Here is a 20,515-nt window from a genome sequence, read left to right on the forward strand (position 1 = left end):
TACTGCAGGCTCCGTCCCCATGTCCTGGACGATTAGCAGAGACTCCGTAGTATACAATGGGGGTCTATGTACACTGCCGGCCATATAGCCGTACATGCTGTACCGGCTGCATAGAAAACATGTGCTTCTGCACCTCTGTTTTACACAGACAATATGCTGTTATGTCCTCCGCACAATCAAGGAGGGTATATACAAAAATGCAGCTAAACAGTGCAATGCATAGTGAATAAGCATATATGTATATGTGCACTTCGGCACTAGTGGAGTCAGCCCCACAGGTGCTGCTTAACGCCTGGTCACAGCGGTTGTGTGACTATCCGAATCCCTGCCAGGGATTCCTAAACTTGTCTCTTCTGTCGCTACAGAAAAACACTGACAAGAATGGCTGCTGGCGTCCTGTGTGGAGGAGGAAGCCGTGGGCGTGCCTGAGAAAGTGCGGGAATCCGGCTTCACAGTGTACACAGTGAGAGGGGTGGAGTATGCAAAGCATACTCCAGCTCTCAGCGCTGCCGGTTTCACAGTGCACACAGTGAGAGGGGTGGAGTATGCAAAGCATACTCCAGCTCTCAGCGCTGCCGAGCTGTGCAGCGTCACGCCCCTACCCTGACTGGCAGGTCTGTGGGCGGAAACGAAGTGAGACTAGGCCGCGCAAGCCGGGGACTCAGTGATAAGCGCGGTCGGCATATAAGCCTTGGTCGGCGCGGAAGTCCCCGGCGCACCACAAGTCCCAGCCGCGCCCGAAATAAAAATGGCAACGGCGGTTAGCGCGGTAGTCCCCTAAGACACTAACACACCCAGCAAGCTGTAGTGTGCGATGGCACTAGTGCGGGCAGCGCCGCCGTCCCTGGCGCACTAACACACCCAGCAATGCTGCCGTGTGTCCGTGCGCGGTCCCCACAGGGACACAGAGTACCTCAACGTAGCAGGGCCATGTCCCTGAGGATACTCCGCTCCATGTCCAGCAGATTCCCAGGAGCTGTGGATGGAGCACGGTCTCAGTGCCTGGAGACCGATATGATCCCACTTCACCCAGAGCCCTGAGGGGATGGGGAAGGAAAGCAGCATGTGGGCTCCAGCCTCCGTACCCGCAATGGGTACCTCAACCTTAACAAACACCTCCGACAAAAGTGGGGTGAGAAGGGAGCATGCTGGGGACCCTAGTATGGGCCCTCTTTTCTTCCATCCGACAAAGTCAGCAGCTGCTGCTGACTAAACAGTGGAGCTATGCGTGGATGTCTGACCTCCTTCGCACAAAGCACAAAACTGGTGAGCCAGTGATCCCACTGGGGGTGTATAGCCAGAAGGGGAGGGGCCTTACACTTTTGAGTGTAATACTTTGTGTGGCCTCCGGAGGCAGTAGCTATACACCCAATTGTCTGGGTCTCCCAATGGAGCGACAAAGAAATACAAATGAACACTTTCACTAGTGGGGTCAGCACCGGAGGGTGCCGCTTACCGCCCGCTAAGAGCGGGTGTGTAGTCGCCAGAATCCCGTGCCTGGGTGTCCCAGGACTTGTCTCCCCTTTCCAGCTCAGCCTGCACATCAGGAATGGCTGCCGGCGTTCTGTGAAGAGGGGCGGACCGTGGGCGTGCCTCAGACAAAGTGCGGGAAACTGGCTTCCCACTGTGCTCAATGTGAGGGCTGGAGTATGTAAAGCAGATTCCAGCCCTCAGCGCTGACTTTCTGTATAGCGTCCCGCCCTTCCCCTGACTGGCAGGCCTGGGGGCGGGAACGAAACGGAACTAGGCCGCGAAAGCCGGGGACTCTAGTAAAAAGCGCGGCCGACAAATCTGCACGGCCAGCGCGGAAGTCCCCGGCGCACCACAAGTCCCAGCCGCGTCACAGTAAAAACTGTCAGCAGGGGCTGGCGCGGCAGTTCCCCACACACTAACTCCCTTAGCAAGCTGTGGAAGTGTGGCACAAGCGCAGCAGCGCTATTGTCCCCGGCGCACTAACACACCCAGCAATGCTGCAGTGTGTGCGCGGTCTGTACGGGGACACAGAGTACCTTGGCGTAGCAGGGCCCTGTCCCTGACGAAACTCCGCTCCATATCCAGCAGATTCCCCAGGGGCTGTGGACGGAGCACGGTCTCTGTGCCTGGAGACCGGTAAATCCCACTTCACCCAGAGCCCAAAGGGGGATGGGGAAGGATGCAGCATGTGGGCTCCAGCCTCTGTACCCACAATGGGTACCTCAACCTTAACAAACACCGCCGACACAAAGTGGGGTGAGAAGGGAGCATGCTGGGGGCCCAAGTATGGGCTCTCTTTTCTTCCAACCGACATAGTCAGCAGCTGCTGCTGACTAAAACAGTGGAGCTATGCGTGGATGTCTGACCTCCTTCGCACAAAGCTTGAAAACTGAGGAACCCGTGATCCCACGGGGGGTGTATAGGCAGAAGGGGAGGGGCCTTACACTTTTGAGTGTAATACTTTGTGTGGCCTCCGGAGGCAGTAGCTATACACCCCAATTGTCTGGGTCTCCCAATTAGGAGCGACAAAGAAAAGAAGGTAAGGAGATATCCTGATTGAGATGAAAGGGGGATACCACCTTAGGGAGAAATTCCGGAACCGGACGCAGAACCACCTTGTCCTGGTGAAACACCAGGAAAGGGGCTTTGCATGACAGCGCTGCTAGCTCAGACACTCTCCGAAGTGAAGTGACTGCTACTAGAAAAACCACTTTCTGCGAAAGGCGTGAGAGAGAAATATCTCTCATTGGCTCGAATGGTGGTTTCTGAAGAACCATCAGCACCCTGTTCAGATCCCAGGGTTCTAACGGCCGCTTGTAAGGAGGCACGATGTGACAAACCCCCTGCAGGAACGTGCGTACCTGTGGAAGTCTGGCTAGGCGCTTCTGGAAAAAACACAGAGAGCGCTGAGACTTGTCCCTTAAGGGAGCCGAGCGACAAACCCTTTTCCAGTCCAGATTGAAGGAAGGACAGAAAAGTGGGCAAGGCAAAAGGCCAGGGAGAAAAACCCTGAGCAGAGCACCACGACAGGAAAATTTTCCACGTCCTGTGGTAGATCTTGGCGGACGTTGGTTTCCTAGCCTGTCTCATAGTGGCAATGACGTCTTGAGATAACCCTGAAGACGCTAGGATCCAGGACTCAATGGCCACACAGTCAGGTTGAGGGCCGCAGAATTCAGATGGAAAAACGGCCCTTGAGATAGCAAGTCTGGTCGGTCTGGTAGTGCCCACGGTTGGCCGACCGTGAGATGCCACAGATCCGGGTACCACGACCGCCTCGGCCAGTCTGGAGCGACGAGGATGACGCGGCGGCAGTCGGCCCTGATCTTGCGTAACACTCTGGGCAACAGTGCCAGCGGAGGAAACACATAAGGGAGCTGAAACTGCGACCAATCCTGAACTAAGGCGTCTGCCGCCAGAGCTCTGGGATCTTGAGACCGTGCCATGAACGTCGGTACCTTGTTGTTGTGCCGGGACGCCATGAGGTCGACGTCCGGCACCCCCCAGCGGCAACAGATCTCCTGAAACACGTCCGGGTGCAGGGACCATTCCCCTGCGTCCATGCCCTGGCGACTGAGATAATCTGCTTCCCAGTTTTCCACGCCTGGAATGTGAACTGCAGAGATGGTGGAGGCCGTGGCTTCCACCCACATCAAAATCCGCCGGACTTCCTGGAAGGCTTGCCGACTGCGTGTGCCGCCTTGGTGGTTGATGTATGCCACCGCTGTGGAATTGTCCGACTGAATTCTGATCTGCTTGCCTTCCAGCCACTGCTGGAACGCTTTCAGGGCAAGATACACTGCCCGTATTTCCAGAACATTGATCTGAAGCGAGGACTCTTGCTGGGTCCACGTACCCTGAGCCCTGTGGTGGAGAAAAACCGCTCCCCACCCTGACAGACTCGCGTCCGTCGTGACCACCTCCCAGGATGGGGGTAGGAAGGATTTCCCCTTCGATAATGAAGTGGGAAGAAGCCACCACCGAAGGGAAGCTTTGGTCGCCTGAGAGAGGGAGACGTTCCTGTCGAGGGACGTCAGCTTCCTGTCCCATTTGCGTAGGATGTCCCATTGAAGAGGACGCAGGTGAAACTGCGCGAAAGGAACTGCCTCCATTGCTGCCACCATCTTCCCCAGGAAGTGCATGAGGCGCCTCAAGGGGTGTGACTGGCCTTGAAGGAGAGATTGTACCCCTGTCTGTAGTGACCGCTGCTTGATCAGCGGAAGCTTCACTATCGCTGAGAGGGTATGAAACTCCATGCCAAGGTATGTGAGCGATTGGGCCGGTGTCAGATTTGACTTTGGAAAATTGATGATCCACCCGAAACTCTGGAGAGTCTCCAGGGTAGCGTCGAGGCTGTGTTGGCATGCCTCTTGAGAGGGTGCCTTGATCAGGAGATCGTCCAAGTAAGGGATCACCGAGTGACCCCGAGAGTGGAGGACCGCTACTACAGTAGCCATCACCTTGGTGAAAACCCGTGGGGCTGTTGCCAGGCCGAACGGCAGTGCCACGAACTGCAGGTGTTCGTTTTCTATGGCGAAGCGCAAGAAGCGCTGGTGCTCTGGAGCAATCGGTACGTGGAGATAAGCATCTTTGATATCGATCGATGCAAGGAAATCTCCTTGGGACATTGAGGCGATGACGGAGCGGAGGGATTCCATCCGGAACCGCCTGGTCTTTACGTGTTTGTTGAGAAGTTTCAGGTCCAGGACAGGACGGAAAGACCCGTCCTTCTTTGGGACCACAAACAAGTTGGAGTAAAAACCGTGGCCCTGTTGCTGAAGAGGAACAGGGACCACCACTCCTTCTGCCTTCAGAGTGCCCAGCGCCTGCAGAAGAGCCTCGGCTCGCTCGGGAGGCGGGGATGACCTGAAGAATCGAGTCGGGGATGACCTGAAGAATCGAGTCGGGGGACGAGAGGTGAACTCTATCTTGTAACAGTGAGACAGAATGTCTCTCACCCAACGGTCTTTTACCCGTGGCAGCCAGGCGTCGCAAAAGCGGGAGAGCCTGCCACCGACCGAAGATGCGGAGTGAGGAGGCCGAAAGTCATGAGGAAGCCGCTTTGGTAGCGGCACCTCCGGTGGCCTTTTTAGGACGTGACTTAGACCGCCATGCATCAGAGTTCCTTTGATCTTTCTGAGGCCTTTTGGACGAGGAGAATTGGGACCTGCCCGCGCCCCGAAAGGACCGAAACCTCGACTGCCCCTTCCTCTGTTGGGGTATGTTCGGTTTGGGCTGGGGTAAGGATGTATCCTTTCCCTTGGATTGTTTGATGATTTCATCCAAACGCTCGCCAAACAATCGGTCGCCAGAAATTGGCAAACTGGTTAAGCGCTTTTTGGAAACAGAATCTGCCTTCCATTCCCGTAGCCACAAGGCCCTGCGGAGTACCACCGAATTGGCGGCTGCAACCGCCGTACGGCTCGCAGAGTCCAGGACAGCATTAATAGCGTAAGACGCAAATGCCGACGTCTGAGTGGTTATGGACGCCACCTGTGGCGCGGACGTGCGTGTGGCTGCGTCAATTTGCGCTTGACCTGCTGAGATAGCTTGTAGCGCCCATACGGCTGCGAACGCTGGGGCAAAAGAAGCGCCGATAGCTTCATAGATGGATTTCAACCAGAGCTCCATCTGCCTGTCAGTGGCATCTTTGAGTGAAGCCCCATCTTCCACTGCAAGTATGGATCTAGCTGCCAGTCTGGAGATTGGAGGATCCACTTTGGGACACTGAGCCCAACTTTTGACCACGTCAGGGGGAAAAGGATAACGTGTATCCTTAAGGCGCTTAGAAAAACGCTTATCTGGACAAGCATGGTGATTCTGGACTGCCTCTCTGAAATCAGAGTGGTCCAGAAACATACTCGGTGTACGCTTGGGAAACCTGAAACGGAATTTCTCCTGCTGAGAAGCTGACTCCTCCACCGGAGGAGCTGAGGGAGAAATATCCAACATACGATTGATGGACGCAATAAGGTCGTTCACTATGGCGTCCCCGTCCGGAGTATCAAGATTGAGAGCGGCCTCAGGATCAGAATCCTGATCAGCTGTCTCCGCATCATCAACCAGAGATTCCCCCCTCTGAGACCCTGCACAATATGATGATGTCGAGGGAAAATCTAAGCGAGCTCGCTTAGTCGGTCTGGGGCTGGGGTCTGTGTCAGAACCCTCAGCCTGGGATCCATGAGATACCCCGGGAGGACATTGTTGGTCCAGCTGAGGTGGGCCAGGGAACAAAGATTCAACAGAGTCCCTGTGCTGAGATACCGGCCTGGACTGCAAGGCTTCTAGTATCTTAGCCATAGTCTCAGAGAGTTTTGCAAACTCCGTCCCCGTCACCTGAACAGTGTTAGCAGGTGGCTCCCCCTGGGCCCCTCTTAGCAGAGGCTCCGGCTGAGTAAGTGCCACAGGGGCCGAACAGTGCACACAATCAGGGCTGTGGAGTCGGAGTCGGAGTCGTGGAGTCGGAGTCGGAGTCGGAGCTCATTTTGGTGGAGTCGGAGTCGGAGTCGGAGTCGGTATAAAATGCACCGACTCCGACTCCTAAAATATATAATAAATTGGGGACAGGAGTGCAATGCAGAATGTGCTGAATATTTTACTAAATAATAACATTTAGTATAATGCTTATATTTAAGTGAAAAATTTATTGTAGTACAATGTGAACATCAGACATTTAATTGTTTTTATGATACAATAATCAAGATATTTGGATAGAACATAAAATATTTATTGGAATACAACTTTAGAACACAGAAAACTAATAAATTGTAAATATGTAAAATATATATATATATATATATCAGTGTATATACACACACAAGATATATATGTAATCTACTGTATATTACATAGTGTATTACATATTTACAATTTATTACAGTTTTTTGTGTTCTAAAGTTGTATTCCAATAAATATATTTTATGTTCTATCCAAATATCTTGATTATTGTATCATAAAAATTATTAAATGTCTGATGTTCACATACACATATTCATGTACTACAATAAATTTTTCACCTAACTATAAGCAATATATGTAGGAGCCGGAGTCGGAGTCGGAGTCGGTGCAAGAGAATTTGAGGAGTCGGAGTCGGAGTCGGAGTCGAAGGTTTGGCTTACCGACTCCACAGCCCTGCACACAATGAGGGTCAATGGAACCTGCCGGTAGCGGGTTCGTACATGCGGCGCAGGCAACATAATAAGCCTGTGTTTTGGCACCCCTGCCTTTCGTGGGCGCCATGCTATTATCTTCCCTGAGTAACACAATAGGGTATATAGCCAGAAATCAACTGTGCACCATACAGTGTAAAACATATATACCATAAACATATAATGTTACACTACTGCACAATGGGGCTAGCACCACAGGTGCTGCTTACCACCCGCCTAAAGCGGTTGTGAGGCCACCAGAGTCCCTGCCTGAGTCTCCCAGACTTTGTCCCCCTCTGCTGCGTCCGAGGAGCTGACAGGAATGGCTGCCGGCGTCCTGAGGAGAGGAGGGAGCCGTGGGCGTGACCCAGAAAGTGCGGGAACTGGTGCCCGCACTGTGCACAGTGAGGGGGGTGGAGTATGCAAAGCATGCTCCAGCCCTCAGTGCTGCTCGTTCTGTGCAGCGTCCCGCCCTTCCCCTGCCTGTCAGGGCTGTGGGCGGGAGGAAAGGAAACTAGGCCGCAAAAAGCCGGGGACTCTAGTAATAAACGCGGCCGCCGTAAAAGCGCGGCCGGCGCGAAAGTCCCCGGCGCACTACAAGTCCCAGCCGCGCCGCTGTGTTTCCATGGCCGCGGCGGTCAGTGCGGCAGCCCCTATACATAAACACACTCAGCAACGCTGAGTGTGTAATGGCACATATTAACCCGGTCAGCGCCGTGGTCCCCGGTGCACTAGCACACCCAGCAAAGCTGGAGTGTTGCTGTGCGCGGTCCCCACCGGGATACAGAGTACCTCCAAGTAGCAGGGCCATGTCCCTGAACGATACCCGGCTCCTATCCAGCAGGCTCCACAGGAGTTGTGGATGAAGCGCGGTCTCAGTGCCTGGAGACCGATAGGATCCCACTTCCACCAGAGCCCTAAGGGGGATGGGGAAGGAAAAACAGCATGTGGGCTCCAGCCTCCGTACCCGCAATGGATACCTCAACCTTACAACACCACCGACAAGAGTGGGGTGAGAAGGGAGCATGCTGTGGGCTCTATATGGGCCCCCTTTTCTTCCATCCGACATGGTCAGCAGCTGCTGTTGACCAATCTGTGGAGCTGTGCGTGCGTGTCTGACCTCCTTCGCACAAAACAAAAAACTGGGGAGCCCGTGGGAGCACGGGGGGTGTATAGGCAGAAGGGGAGGGGCTTAACACTTTTAGTGTAATACTTTGTGCGGCCTCCGGAGGCATAGCCTATACACCAATTGTCTGGGTCTCCCAATGGAGCGACAAAGAAAAGGAATTTACGGTAAGTAAACAAAATTCCCTTCTTCTTTGTCGCTCCATTGGGAGACCCAGACAATTGGGATGTCCAAAAGCAATCCCTGGGTGGGTAAAAGAATACCTCGATAAAAAGAGCCGAAAACGGCCCCCTCTTATAGGTGGGCAACTGCCGCCTGAAGGAGTCGCCTACCTAGGCTGGCATCTGCCGAAGCATAGGCATGCACCTGATAGTGTTTCGTGAAAGTGTGCAGACTCGACCAGGTAGCCGCCTGACACACCTGCTGAGCCGTAGCCTGGTGTCGCAATGCCCAGGAAGCATCTACGGCTCTGGTAGAATGGGCTTACAGCCCTGCAGGAATTTGGAAGCCCACAAGAACGGTAGGCTTCAAGAATCGGTTCCTTGATCCACGGAGCCAAGGTTGACTTGAAAACCTGAAATCCCTTACTCTGGCCCCCGACGAGGACAAAGAGCGCATCCGACCGGCGCCGGGGCGCCGTGCGAGAAATGTAGAGCCGGAGTGCTCTCACCAGATCTAATAAATGCAAATCCTTTTCACATTGGTGAACTGGATGAGGGCCCAAGGGTAAGAAGATATCCTGCTTGAGATGAAATGGGGATACCTTAGGGAGAAAGTCCGGGACCGGACGCAGAACCCCTTATCCTGGTGAAACACCAGGAAGGGGACTCTGCATGATAGCGCTGCTAGCTCAGACACTCTCCTGAGTGATGAGACTGCCACTAGGAAGGCCACCTTCTGCGAAGGGCGAGATAGAGAGACCTCCCGCATCGGCTCGAAAGATGGCTTCTGAAGAGTCGTCAGCACCCTGTTAAGATCCCAGGGTGCGAACGGGCGCTCGTAATATGGGACTATGTGGTCAACCCCCCTGCAGGAACCTGCGGACCTGCGGAAGCCTGGCTAGACGCTTTTGAAAAGAAGGGAATTTTGTTTACTTACCGTAAATTCCTTTTCTTCTAGCTCCAATTGGGAGACCCAGACAGTGGGTGTATAGCTACTGCCTCTGGAGGCCGCACAAAGAACTACACTTAAAAGTGTAAGGCCCCTCCCCTTCTGGCTATACACCCTCCCGTAGGAGTACGGATTCCTCAGTTTTAGTACCAAAGCAAGAAGGAGGAAAGCCAATAACAGTTTCAAAACCAAATTCAATCCGATAACTAGATCGGAGAACTTAAGAAACAACGTGAACAACATGTGCACCCGAAAAAACGAAACCCTAAAAACAGATAGGGCGGGTGCTGGGTCTCCCAATTGGAGCTAGAAGAAAAGGAATTTACGGTAAGTAAACAAAATTCCCTTCTTCTTTTTCGCTCCTAATTGGGAGACCCAGACAGTGGGACGTCCAAAAGCAGTCCCTGGGTGGGTAAAAAGATACCACATGAACGGGCTGTCATACAGCCTCTTCCTACAGGTGGGCCACCGCCGCCTGAAGGACCCGTCTACCTAGGCTGGCGTCTGCCGAAGCGTAGGTATGCACTTGATAGTGTTTGGTAAATGTGTGCAGACTCGACCAGGTAGCCGCCTGGCACACTTGCTGAGCCGTAGCCTGATGCCTCAACGCCCAGGACGCACCAACGGCTCTGGTAGAATGGGCCTTCAGTCCAGATGGAATCTGAAGCCCAGCAGAACGGTATGCGTGAAGAATTGGTTCCTTGATCCACCGCGCCAGGGTGGATTTGGAAGCTTGCGATCCCTTATGCTGACCAGCGACTAGGACAAAGAGCGCATCCGAACGGCGTAGAGGCGCCGTGCGAGAAATGTAAATCCTGAGTGCTCTCACCAGGTCCAACAGATGTAAACCCTTTTCAAATTGGTGAACTGGATGCGGACACAAAGATGGCAAAGTGATATCCTGATTGAGATGAAAGGAAGAAACCACCTTGGGAGAAAACTCTGGAATTGGACGCAGTACTACCTTGTCTTGGTGAAACACCAGGAAGGGAGATTTGCAAGATAACGCCGCCAGCTCGGACACTCTTCGAAGAGATGTGACCGCTACAAGAAAAACTACCTTTTGTGAAAGCCGAGAAAGGGGAACCTCTTTCAAGGGCTCGAAAGGCGGCTTTTGAAGAGCAAGGAGAACCTTGTTCAGATCCCAGGGTTCCAATGGCCGTCTGTAAGGAGGAACGATATGACAAACTCCTTGGAGAAACGTGCGTACTTTAGAAAGCTGTGCCAAGCGCTTCTGAAAGAATACGGATAACGCGGAGACTTGACCCTTAAGCGAGCTAAGGGACAAACCTTTTTCCAACCCAGACTGCAGGAAGGAAAGAAAAATTGGCAATGCAAATGGCCAGGGAGAAAACCCTTGAGCCAAGCACCACGCTAAGAATATCTTCCACGTCCTGTGATAGATCTTAGCTGAGGATGGTTTTCTAGCCTGTCTCATTGTGGCAACAACTCCCTGAGACAAACCTGAGGCCGCTAGGATCCAGGACTCAATGGCCACACAGTCAGGTTCAGGGCCGCAGAATTCAGATGGAAAAACGGCCCTTGAGACAGCAGATCTGGACGGTCTGGTAGTGCCCACGGTTGGCCTACCGTGAGATGCCACAGATCCGGGTACCACGACCTTCTTGGCCAATTTGGAGCGACGAGTATGGCTCGCTGGCAGTCGGACTTGATTTTCCGGAGAACTCTGGGTAACAATGCTAGAGGTGGGAACACATAGGGGAGTCGGAACTGCGACCAATCCTGAACCAAGGCGTCTGCCGCCAGCGCTCGGTGATCGTGAGACCGTGCCATGAAAACTGGGACCTTGTTGTTGTGCCGTGACGCCATCAGATCGACGTCCGGCGACCCCCAGCGGTAACAGATCTGTTGAAACACGTCCGGGTGAAGGGACCATTCTCCTGCGTCCATGCCCTGGCGACTGAGAAAGTCCGCTTCCCAGTTTTCCACGCCTGGGATGTGAACTGCAGATATGGTGGACGCTCTGCTTTCCACCCACGTCAAAATCCGCTGGACTTCTTGAAAAGCTTGGCGACTGCGTGTTCCCCCTTGGTGGTTGATGTACGCCACCGCCGTGGAATTGTCCGACTGAATCCGAATCTGCTTGCCTTCCAGCCATTGTTGGAAGGCTCGCAGGGCAAGATAGATTGCTCTGATTTCCAGAACATTGATCTGCAAGGTGGACTCTTCCTGAGTCCACGTCCCCTGAGCCCTGTGGTGGAGAAACACCGCTCCCCACCCTGATAGGCTCGCATCTGTCGTGACCACTGCCCAGGACGGGGGAAGGAACGACTTTCCCTGTGACAATGAGTTGGGGAGAAGCCACCAACGTAGAGAGTCCTTGGCAGTCTGAGAGAGGGAGACAGTCCTGTCGAGGGACGTCGATTTCCCATCCCATTGGCGCAGAATGTCCCATTGGAGAGGGCGCAGATGAAACTGCGCGAACGGGACTGCCTCCATTGCTGCTACCATCTTTCCTAGGAAATGCATGAGGCGCCTCAGTGAGTGCGACTGGCTCTGAAGGAGAGATTGCACTCCAGTCCGTAGCGAGCACTGCTTGTCCAGTGGAAGCCTCACTATCGCTGATAGAGTATGAAACTCCATGCCAAGATAAGTCAGAGATTGGGTCGGGGTTAGATGAGACTTTGGAAAGTTGATAATCCACCCGAAAGTCTGGAGGGTGTCTAGCGCCACCTTCAGACTGTGTTGGCATGCTTCTTGAGAGGATGCCTTTATAAGCAGGTCGTCTAGATACGGGATGACCGAGTGACCCTGCGAGTGCAGAACAGCTACTACTGCCGCCATGACTTTGGTGAAGACCCGGGGGGCTGTTGCCAGACCGAAGGGTAACGCTACGAACTGTAGGTGCTCGTCGTGTATGACGAAACGTAGGAAACGCTGATGCTCTGGTGCAATCGGCACGTGGAGATACGCATCTTTGATGTCTATTGATGCTAGAAAATCTCCCTGAGACATTGAGGCTATGACGGAGCGTAGGGATTCCATCCGGAACCTCCTGACTTTTACGTGTCTGTTGAGCAACTTCAGATCCAGGACGGGACGATACGATCCGTCCTTTTTTGGGACCACAAACAGATTGGAGTAAAAACCGTGACCCTGTTCCTGAAGAGGGACGGAGGTCACCACTCCTTCCGCCTTTAGAGCGGCCACCGCCTGCAACAGAGCATCGGCTCGGTCTGGTGGTGGAGAAGTTCGGAAGAAACGAGTTGGCGGACGAGAACTGAACTCTATCCTGTACCCGTGAGATAGAATATCTCTCACCCAACGGTCCTTGACGCTTGCTAGCCAAATGTCGCCAAAGTGGGACAGCCTCCCACCGACCGCGGGTGTGGGCATCGGAGACCGCAAGTCAGGAGGACGTCGTTTTGGCAACGGTTCCTCCGGCTGGTCTTTTTGGGCGTGACTGAGACCTCCAAGAATTTGAACGTCTCTGGTCCTTTTGAGTCTTTTTTGACGAGGCGAATTGGGACCTGCCCTGTCCTCGAAAGGACCGATAACCAGACTGACCCCTCCTCTGTTGGGGCTTGTTTTGTCTGTGTTGTGGCAAGGAAGAGTCCTTACCCTTGGAGTGTTTGATGATTTCATCCAAACGCTCTCCAAACAATCGGTCACGAGAAAAAGGCAAATTGGTTAAGCACTTCTTGGAATGAGAATCTGCTTTCCAATGTCTCAACCACAGAGCCCTACGCAAAACAACTGAGTTGGCTGACGCCACTGCCGTGCGGCTTGTAGCGTCCAAAACAGCATTAATCGCGTACGACGCGAATGCCGCCATTTGCGAGGTCAATGGTGCTACCTGCGGGGCAAATGCACGTGTGACTGAGTCGACTCGCGCAAGCCCGGCCGTGATAGCTTGGAGTGCCCATACGGCCGCAAAAGAAGGCGCTAATGACGCTCCAATCGCTTCATAGATGGATTTCAGCCAGAGCTCCATCTGCCTGTCAGTGGCATCTTTAAGTGCCGCTCCATCTTCAACAGCAACCAAGGATCTAGCTGCAAGCCTGGAAATTGGAGGATCCACTTTTGGACACTGGGTCCAACCCTTGACCACTTCAGAGGGAAAAGGGTAGCGTGTATCTTTAAGTCGTTTAGGAAAACGCCTTTCAGGATAAGCGTGGGGTTTCTGGATTGCGTCTCTGAAGTCAGCGTGGTCCAGAAAAGTGCTTAATGTACGCTTAGGGTATCTGAAATGGATTCTCTCGTGCTGCGAAGCTGACTCCTCTACAGGAGGAGCTGGTGGGGAAATATTCAACATCTTATTGATGTTAAATATAAGATCATTAACTATGGCGTCACCATCTGGTGTATCTAGATTGAGAGCGGTCCCAGGATCAGAATCCTGATCAGTTACGTCCGCCTCATCACCCATAGATTCATCCCGCTGGGATCCAGACCATTGAGATGAATGTGAAGGCCCGTCATAACGAGCCCGCTTAGGCTGCCCGGGGCCATCGTCCGAGTCAGAGTCTTCACCCTGAGGTGTAGATGCCCGTCCCGGAGCTAGGAGCTGAGGGGGACCAGGGGGCAATACATGCACAGTGTCCGTGGTCTGAAGTACAGGCCTAGCTCGCAATGTGTCAAGAATTTGTGACATAGTGAGAGACATTCTGTCAGCAAAAGCTGCAAACTCAGTTCCTGTCACCTGGACAGCATTCACAGGTGGTACACCCTGGGACACGTCCAGCAGAGGTCCCGACTGTGCAAGCGCCGCAGGGGCCGAGCACTGCACACAATGGGGGTCCGTGGAGCCTGCCGGTAGAAAAGTCCCACATGCGGTGCAGGAAGCATACAATGTCTGTGCCTTGGCACCCTTGCGTTTTACGGGCGACATGCTGCTGGCTCTCTGCATGTGAGAGAGTCTATAGCCAAAGGGCGACCAGCGCTATGTAATACCAAGTATTTGTGGCAACAAAATACTAAGAATACTACGAGCACAAGAGGGGGTGAGCCCTGAGGGCTGCTTACCGCCCGCTGAACAGCAGGTAAGAGGCTGCAGAATGCCTTGTCTGGGTCTCCCCGGCTCCCCTCTGCAGCTCAGCGTGTCAGCAAGAATGGCTGCCGGCTAATGTGGAGAGGGGCGGTCCGTGGGAGTTCCCAAACAAAAGTGCGGGAACAGTGTCCCCTCTGTGCTGACTGTGAGGGCTGGAGTATGTAAAAACGACTCCAGCCCTCAGCGCTGATGCACTGGCCAGCGTCCCGCCCCTCTCCTGACTGGCAGGTCTGGGGGCGGGAACGAACGAAAGCAGGCCGCAAAAGCCGGGGACTCGAGTTATCAGCGCGGCCGCCGTAAAAGCGCGGGCCGCGCTGAAGTCCCCGGCGCACTACAAGTGCCAGCCGCGCCGCTGTTCCAGCGGCCGGCGCGACCGAGTCCTAGACGTGGGCAGCGTCCCGCCCCTCTCCTGACTGGCAGGTCGGGGGGCGGGAACGAACGGAAGCAGGCCGCAAAAGCCGGGGACTGTAGTTATCAGCGCGGCCGCCGTAAAAGCGCAGGCCGCGCTGAAGTCCCCGGCGCACTACAAGTGCCAGCCGTGCCGCAGTCCCAGCGGCCGGCGCGGCCGATTCCCATAAGTGTGCCTGCTTCAGCTAAGCTGAATGAGGCCATGGCACAGGCGCCGCAGCGCTGATGTCCCCCGGCGCACTACAACACCCAGCATGCTGCGGTGTGAGCGCCAAATGCACGGGGACACAGAGTACCTTAAGGAAGCAGGGCCATGTCCCTGATGTACTCCGCTCCATCCAGCATCTTCTCCAGGGGCTGTAGATGGAGCACGGTCTCAGTGCCTGGAGACCGTTAAATCCCACTTCACCCAGAGCCCTGTAAAAAGGGATGGGGAAGGAATCAGCATGTGGGCTCCTGCCGCCGTACCCGCAATGGGTACCTCAACCTTACAAACACCTCCGACATAAGTGGGGTGAGAAGGGAGCATGCTGGGAGTCTGTATAGACCCTCTTTTCTTCCATCCGACATAGTCAGCAGCTGCTGCTGACTAAAAACAATGGAGCTATGCGTGCGTGTCTGACCTCCTTGCGCACAAAGCTAAAACTGAGGAATCCGTACTCCTACGGGAGGGTGTATAGCCAGAAGGGGAGGGGCCTTACACTTTTAAGTGTAGTTCTTTGTGCGGCCTCCAGAGGCAGTAGCTATACACCCACTGTCTGGGTCTCCCAATTAGGAGCGAAAAAGAAAAACACGGAAGCGCCGATACTTGTCCCTTGAGAGAGCCGAGACAAGCCCTTGTCCATCCCGGATTGAAGTGAAAGAAAGAAGGGAAAAGTGGAAAAGGCAAACGGCCAGGGAGGAAAACCCTGATCAGAGCACCAGGATAAGAAGATCCTCCAAGTCCTGGGCTAAATCTCGGCGGACGTTGTTTCCTTGGCTGTCTCATGGTGGCGATGACATCTTGAGATAACCCTGATGACGCTAGGGGCCAGGGCTCAATGGCCACACCATCAGGATGAGGGCCGCAGTATTCAGATGGAAAAAAGGCCCTTGAGACAGCAAGTCTGGTCGGTCTGGGAGTGCCTACGGTTGACCCACCGTGAGGTGCCACAGATCCGGGTACCACGATCTCCTCGGCTAGTCTGGAGCGACGAGGATGGTGCGGCGGCAGTCTGACCTGATCTTGCGTAACCCTCTGGGCAGTAGAGCCAGAGGAGGAAATACATAAGTCGAAACTGCGACTAGTCCTGAACTAACGTGTCTGCCGCCCGAGCTCTGTGATCCTTGGACCGAGCCATGAATGCCGGGACTTTGTTGTTGTGCCGAGACGCCATTAGATCGACGTCCGGTGTTCCCCAGCGGCAACAGATCTCTAGAAACACGTCCGGGTGAAGAGACCATTCCCCTGCTTCCATGCCCTGACGACTGAGAAATCTGCTTCTCAGTTTTCTACACCCGGGATGTGAACTGCGGAGGTGGCGGAGGCTGTGGCTTCCGCCCACAGCAGAGTCCGCCGAACTTCTCGGAAGGCTTGACGACTGCGTGTGCCGCCCTGGTGGTTGATGTACGCAACCGCCGTGGCATTGTCCGATTGACTTCGGATCTGCCTGCCTTCCAGCCACCGCTGGAACGCCTTTAGGGCTAGAGACACTGCCCTCATCTCCAGAACATTGATCTGAAGGGAAGACTCTGTCGGAGTCCAGGTTCCCTGAGTCCTGTGGCGGAGGAAGACCGCTCCCCACCCTGACAGACTCGCGTCCGTCGTGACCACAGCCCCGGCTGGGGCCGGAAAGATTTGCAAGGGAAATAGAGGCGTTCTTGTTTAGGGACGTCGATCTGTCCCATTTGCGGTGTCCGATAGAAGCGGACGCAGACGAATCTGCGCAAGGGAACTGCCTCCATTGCTGCCACCATCTTCCTTAGGAAGTGTGTGAGGCGCCTTAAGGGGTGTGACTGGGTCCGAAGGAGAGAGTGCACCCCTGTCTGTAGTGAGCGCTGTTTATGCAGCGGAAGCTTCACTATTGCTGAGAGAGTATGAAACTCCAACACGAGGCATGAGAGTGTAGGGCCGGCACCACTGTTGCCATGACTTTGGTGAAGACTCGACCTGATGGCGAAACGCAGGAAGCGTTGATGCTCTGGTGCAATCGGCACATGGAGATAAGCATCCCTGATGTCAATTGATGCTAGGAAGTCTCCTTGGGCCATCGAGGCGATGACAAAGCGGAGAGATTCCATCCGGAACCGTCAGGTTCTCTGTCTGTTGAGCAGTGTGAAGTCCAGAACGGGGCGGAGTGATCCGTCCTATCTTGGTACCACGAACAAGCTGGAGTAAAAACCGCGACTACGTTCTTGAAGGGGAACGGGGATCGCAACTCCTCCTGCTGTCGGAGTGTTCACCGCCTGAAAAAGTGCATCGGCTCGCTCGGGGGGCGGAGATGCTCTGAAGAAACGAGTCGGAGGACGAGAACTGAGCTCTATCCTGTAACCGTAAGACAGAATGTCTCATCCATCGGTCTTGGACATGTGGGGACCGCTCCCCTGACCTGGACCGCCATGCAGAAGAGGTTCTCTGGCTCTTCTGTGGCCTGTTGGACGATGAGGATTGGGACCTAGCTGAGGGTGCTGAGGTCTCTTTGGTTTGGGCTGGGTAAGCACGAGTCCTTTCCCTTGGACTGCTCAATCGTTTCATCCAATTGTTCGCCAAACAATCGGTCGCCAGAAAAAAGCAAACCGGACAAGAGCTTCTGGAAGCAGAATCTGACTTCCATTCGCGTAGCCACATGGCCCTGCGGACTGCCACCGGAGTGGCGGATGCTACTGCTGTACGGCTAGCCGAGTCCAGGACAGCATGCACGGCGGAGGATGAAAATACCGACGCCTGAGACGTCAAAGACGCTAATTGCGGAGCAGAGTATGACCGCATTAATCTCAGACCGAGCAGCTGAGATAGCCTGGAGTGCCCACACTGCTGCAAAGGCTGGGGCAACGGACGCGCCTATGGCTTCATAGATGGATCTCATTAGGAGCTCTGCCTGTCCGTGGCATTCTTGAGCGTTGAACCGTCAGCCACTGCTACTACTGATCTAGCCGCCAGTCAAGAGACTGGAGGGGCACCTTGGGACACTGAGCCCAACCCTTAACAACGTCAGAGGGGAAGGGACAACGTGTGTTATAAGGCGTTTAGTAAAAACGCTTGTCTGGGAAAGCCCTGTGCTTCTGGACAGCATCTCTGAAGCCTTGAGAGCCACGTCCGGACAGAGTCCTGGGTTGCGACCTCCGCCTCGTCCTCTATAGAGTCCTCAAGCTGAGACCCTTGATGAAGTCGGGGAAGATTCTAAGCAAGGCCGCTTAGCCGGTCTGGGACTGCGGTTCGTGCCGGAGTCCACCACGTAATAACTAGAGGCCACCCCAGGAGCACGCTTCGTCGCAGACCGAGAGAGGCCTGGGGGCGATCCCGCAGTGCCCGGGGCCTGTGTAAGGGGCCGGTCTGGACTGCAAGCTCCTAGTATCTTAGCAGACCATTTGTCCATAGCCTGAGTCATGGATAGTGAAAATGACTCAGAGAGTTTCTCAGCAAAAGCTGCAACTCTGTCCCTGCCGCCTGGACAGGGGACGCCGGCGGAGCTCAACCAGTGCCCCCGGCTCCGGCTGAGCGAGTGCCACATGGCCCGAGCAATGCTCACAGTGATCACTGAGGGATACATATGTACAGTCGAACTGTGAAAATGCATACAAACATTATATATCTATATCTACAGTTCAGCACTCTAGGGGGCCCAGCACCGAGAAGAAGCCCCCTGGCGTACCGACCGCTCAAGCAGTGTGTGCTGCTTAAAAAAATGGCTGTCGGCGTTTACAGTGGAGAGGGGGGCCGTGGGCGTAACCCCAAAAGTGCGGGAATCTGGTGCCCCGAGTGAAACGTGAGGGGGGCGGAGGACAGCCGAGTGTGCTCCAGCCCTCACTGTCGGCCTCAGACTGACCGTCCCGCCCTTCCCCCTGACTGGCAGGGCCGGGGGCGGGAGTTTAAGGCGCTAGGCCGCAAAAGTCGGGGGCTAGAGTTAAAACCGCGGCCGGCAAGCAGGCGCGGTAGTCTGTACTAACCCCGCAGGCGCTGCCAAGTCTGAGGCTAAGGTGCTCCCTGCACCGTCCCCAAGGGGACACTGAGTACCTTGCGGGGATCAGTGTCGTAGAGTGATTAGTGAGGGGGGCGGAGGACAGCCCAGTGTGCTCCGGCCCTCACTGTCGGCGTCAGCCCGACCGTCCCGCCCTTCCCCCTGACTGGCAGGTCCGGGGGCGGGAGTCTAAGGCACTAGGCCGCAAAAGCCGTGGGCTAAAGTCAAACACCGCGGCCGGCAGGCAGGCGCGGTCGGCGCGGTAGTCCCGTACCAACCCCGCAGTCGCTGCCAAATCTGAGCCAAGGTGCTCCATGCACCGTCCCCAAGGGGACACTGAGTACCTGTGCGGGGATCTGTGCCGTAGAGTGCTTAGTGAGGGGGGCGGAGGACAGCCAAGTGTGCTCCAGCTCTCACTGTCGGCGTTAGACCGACCGTCCCGCTCTTCCCCCTGACTGGCAGGGCCGGGGGCGGGAGTGTAAGGCACTAGGCCGCAAAAGCCGGGGACTAAAGTTAAAACCGCGGCCGGCAAGCAGGCGCGGTCAGCGCGGTAGTCCCGGCGTCATACCAATCACCGCAGTCGCTGCAGCGTCTGAGGTCAAGGTGCTCTATGCACCGTCCCCAAGGGAACACAGAGTACCTGTAGATGCAGGGCCCTGTCCCTGAGATACTCCGTCTCCTGTCCGGCAGAATCCCACAGGGGCTGCGGAGGGAGGCCGGTCCCAGTGCCTGGATGACCGGATAGGATCCCACTTCCCCAGAGCCCCTAAGGGATGGGGAAGGAAAACGGCATGTGGCTCCGGCCTGTGTACCCGCAATGGGTACCTCAACCTTAACAACACCGCCGACTTAGTGGGGTGAGAAGGGAGCATGCCGGGGGCCCTGTTAGGGCCCTCTTTTCTTCCATCCGATATAATCAGCAGCTGCTGCTGACTAAAATGTGGACCATTGTGTGAGTGTCAGCCTCCTTCAACACAAAGCATAAAAAACTGATGAGCCCGTGATGCACGGGAGGGTGTATAGCAGAGGGGAGGGGTTACACTTTTTAAAGTGTAATACTTTGTGTGGCCTCCGGAGGCAGAAGCTATACACCCAATTGTCTGGGTCTCCCAATGGAGCGACAAAGAAACAGTATTAAATCAGAGGCTATCCACAAGTCAAGCCAGGAGTAGAACAACATGTAATAGCCAATCAAGGAAGAAATGAAGGCCATAGACCATCTACACTGGGTATTCACGCCGAAACGCATTGATACATAAACCACCTTTCAAACTCCATCCAGCGTATTGGCTTTTATCATCCATTCCCAGCAGTGCAGATAAATCCACACCATCCTCCTGGTCCCAGCTGTGATAGGACATGTGGTACCTTGAAGGCTTGACGGACGCAGTGGAGTTTAGCCAGAAAGTCTTGGTCATTGTAGCATCCCAATAGCTGAGTCCTGAAAATAGAAAACGCTTTAATTAATCAGTGTAATGTGAGGGGTTAAAAGGCAATTACACTAAAAGCATTAATGGCATAAATGCAGGTGACACTACTGGGACCTTCATATATTTAGAGCATGGGTCCCAGTGGGAACACA

General features: G+C 54.6%; 1 protein-coding gene across 2 annotated transcripts in view; it reads right to left on the bottom strand.

Annotated features, from left to right (window-relative positions):
• Window positions 1–20,515, bottom strand: part of MIGA2 (mitoguardin 2) — a 171,166-nt gene that overhangs the window by 91,414 nt on the left and 59,237 nt on the right. For both annotated transcript variants that reach the window (XM_075324679.1, XM_075324680.1), the window contains exon 10: window positions 20,302–20,374. In XM_075324679.1, the coding sequence (XP_075180794.1) occupies window positions 20,302–20,374 (73 nt within the window). The remainder of the gene's footprint in view (window positions 1–20,301; window positions 20,375–20,515) is intronic.

The sequence above is a fragment of the Anomaloglossus baeobatrachus genome, chromosome 9 (assembly GCF_048569485.1).
Source record: "Anomaloglossus baeobatrachus isolate aAnoBae1 chromosome 9, aAnoBae1.hap1, whole genome shotgun sequence".
In the NCBI taxonomy this organism is placed as follows: domain Eukaryota; kingdom Metazoa; phylum Chordata; class Amphibia; order Anura; family Aromobatidae; genus Anomaloglossus; species Anomaloglossus baeobatrachus.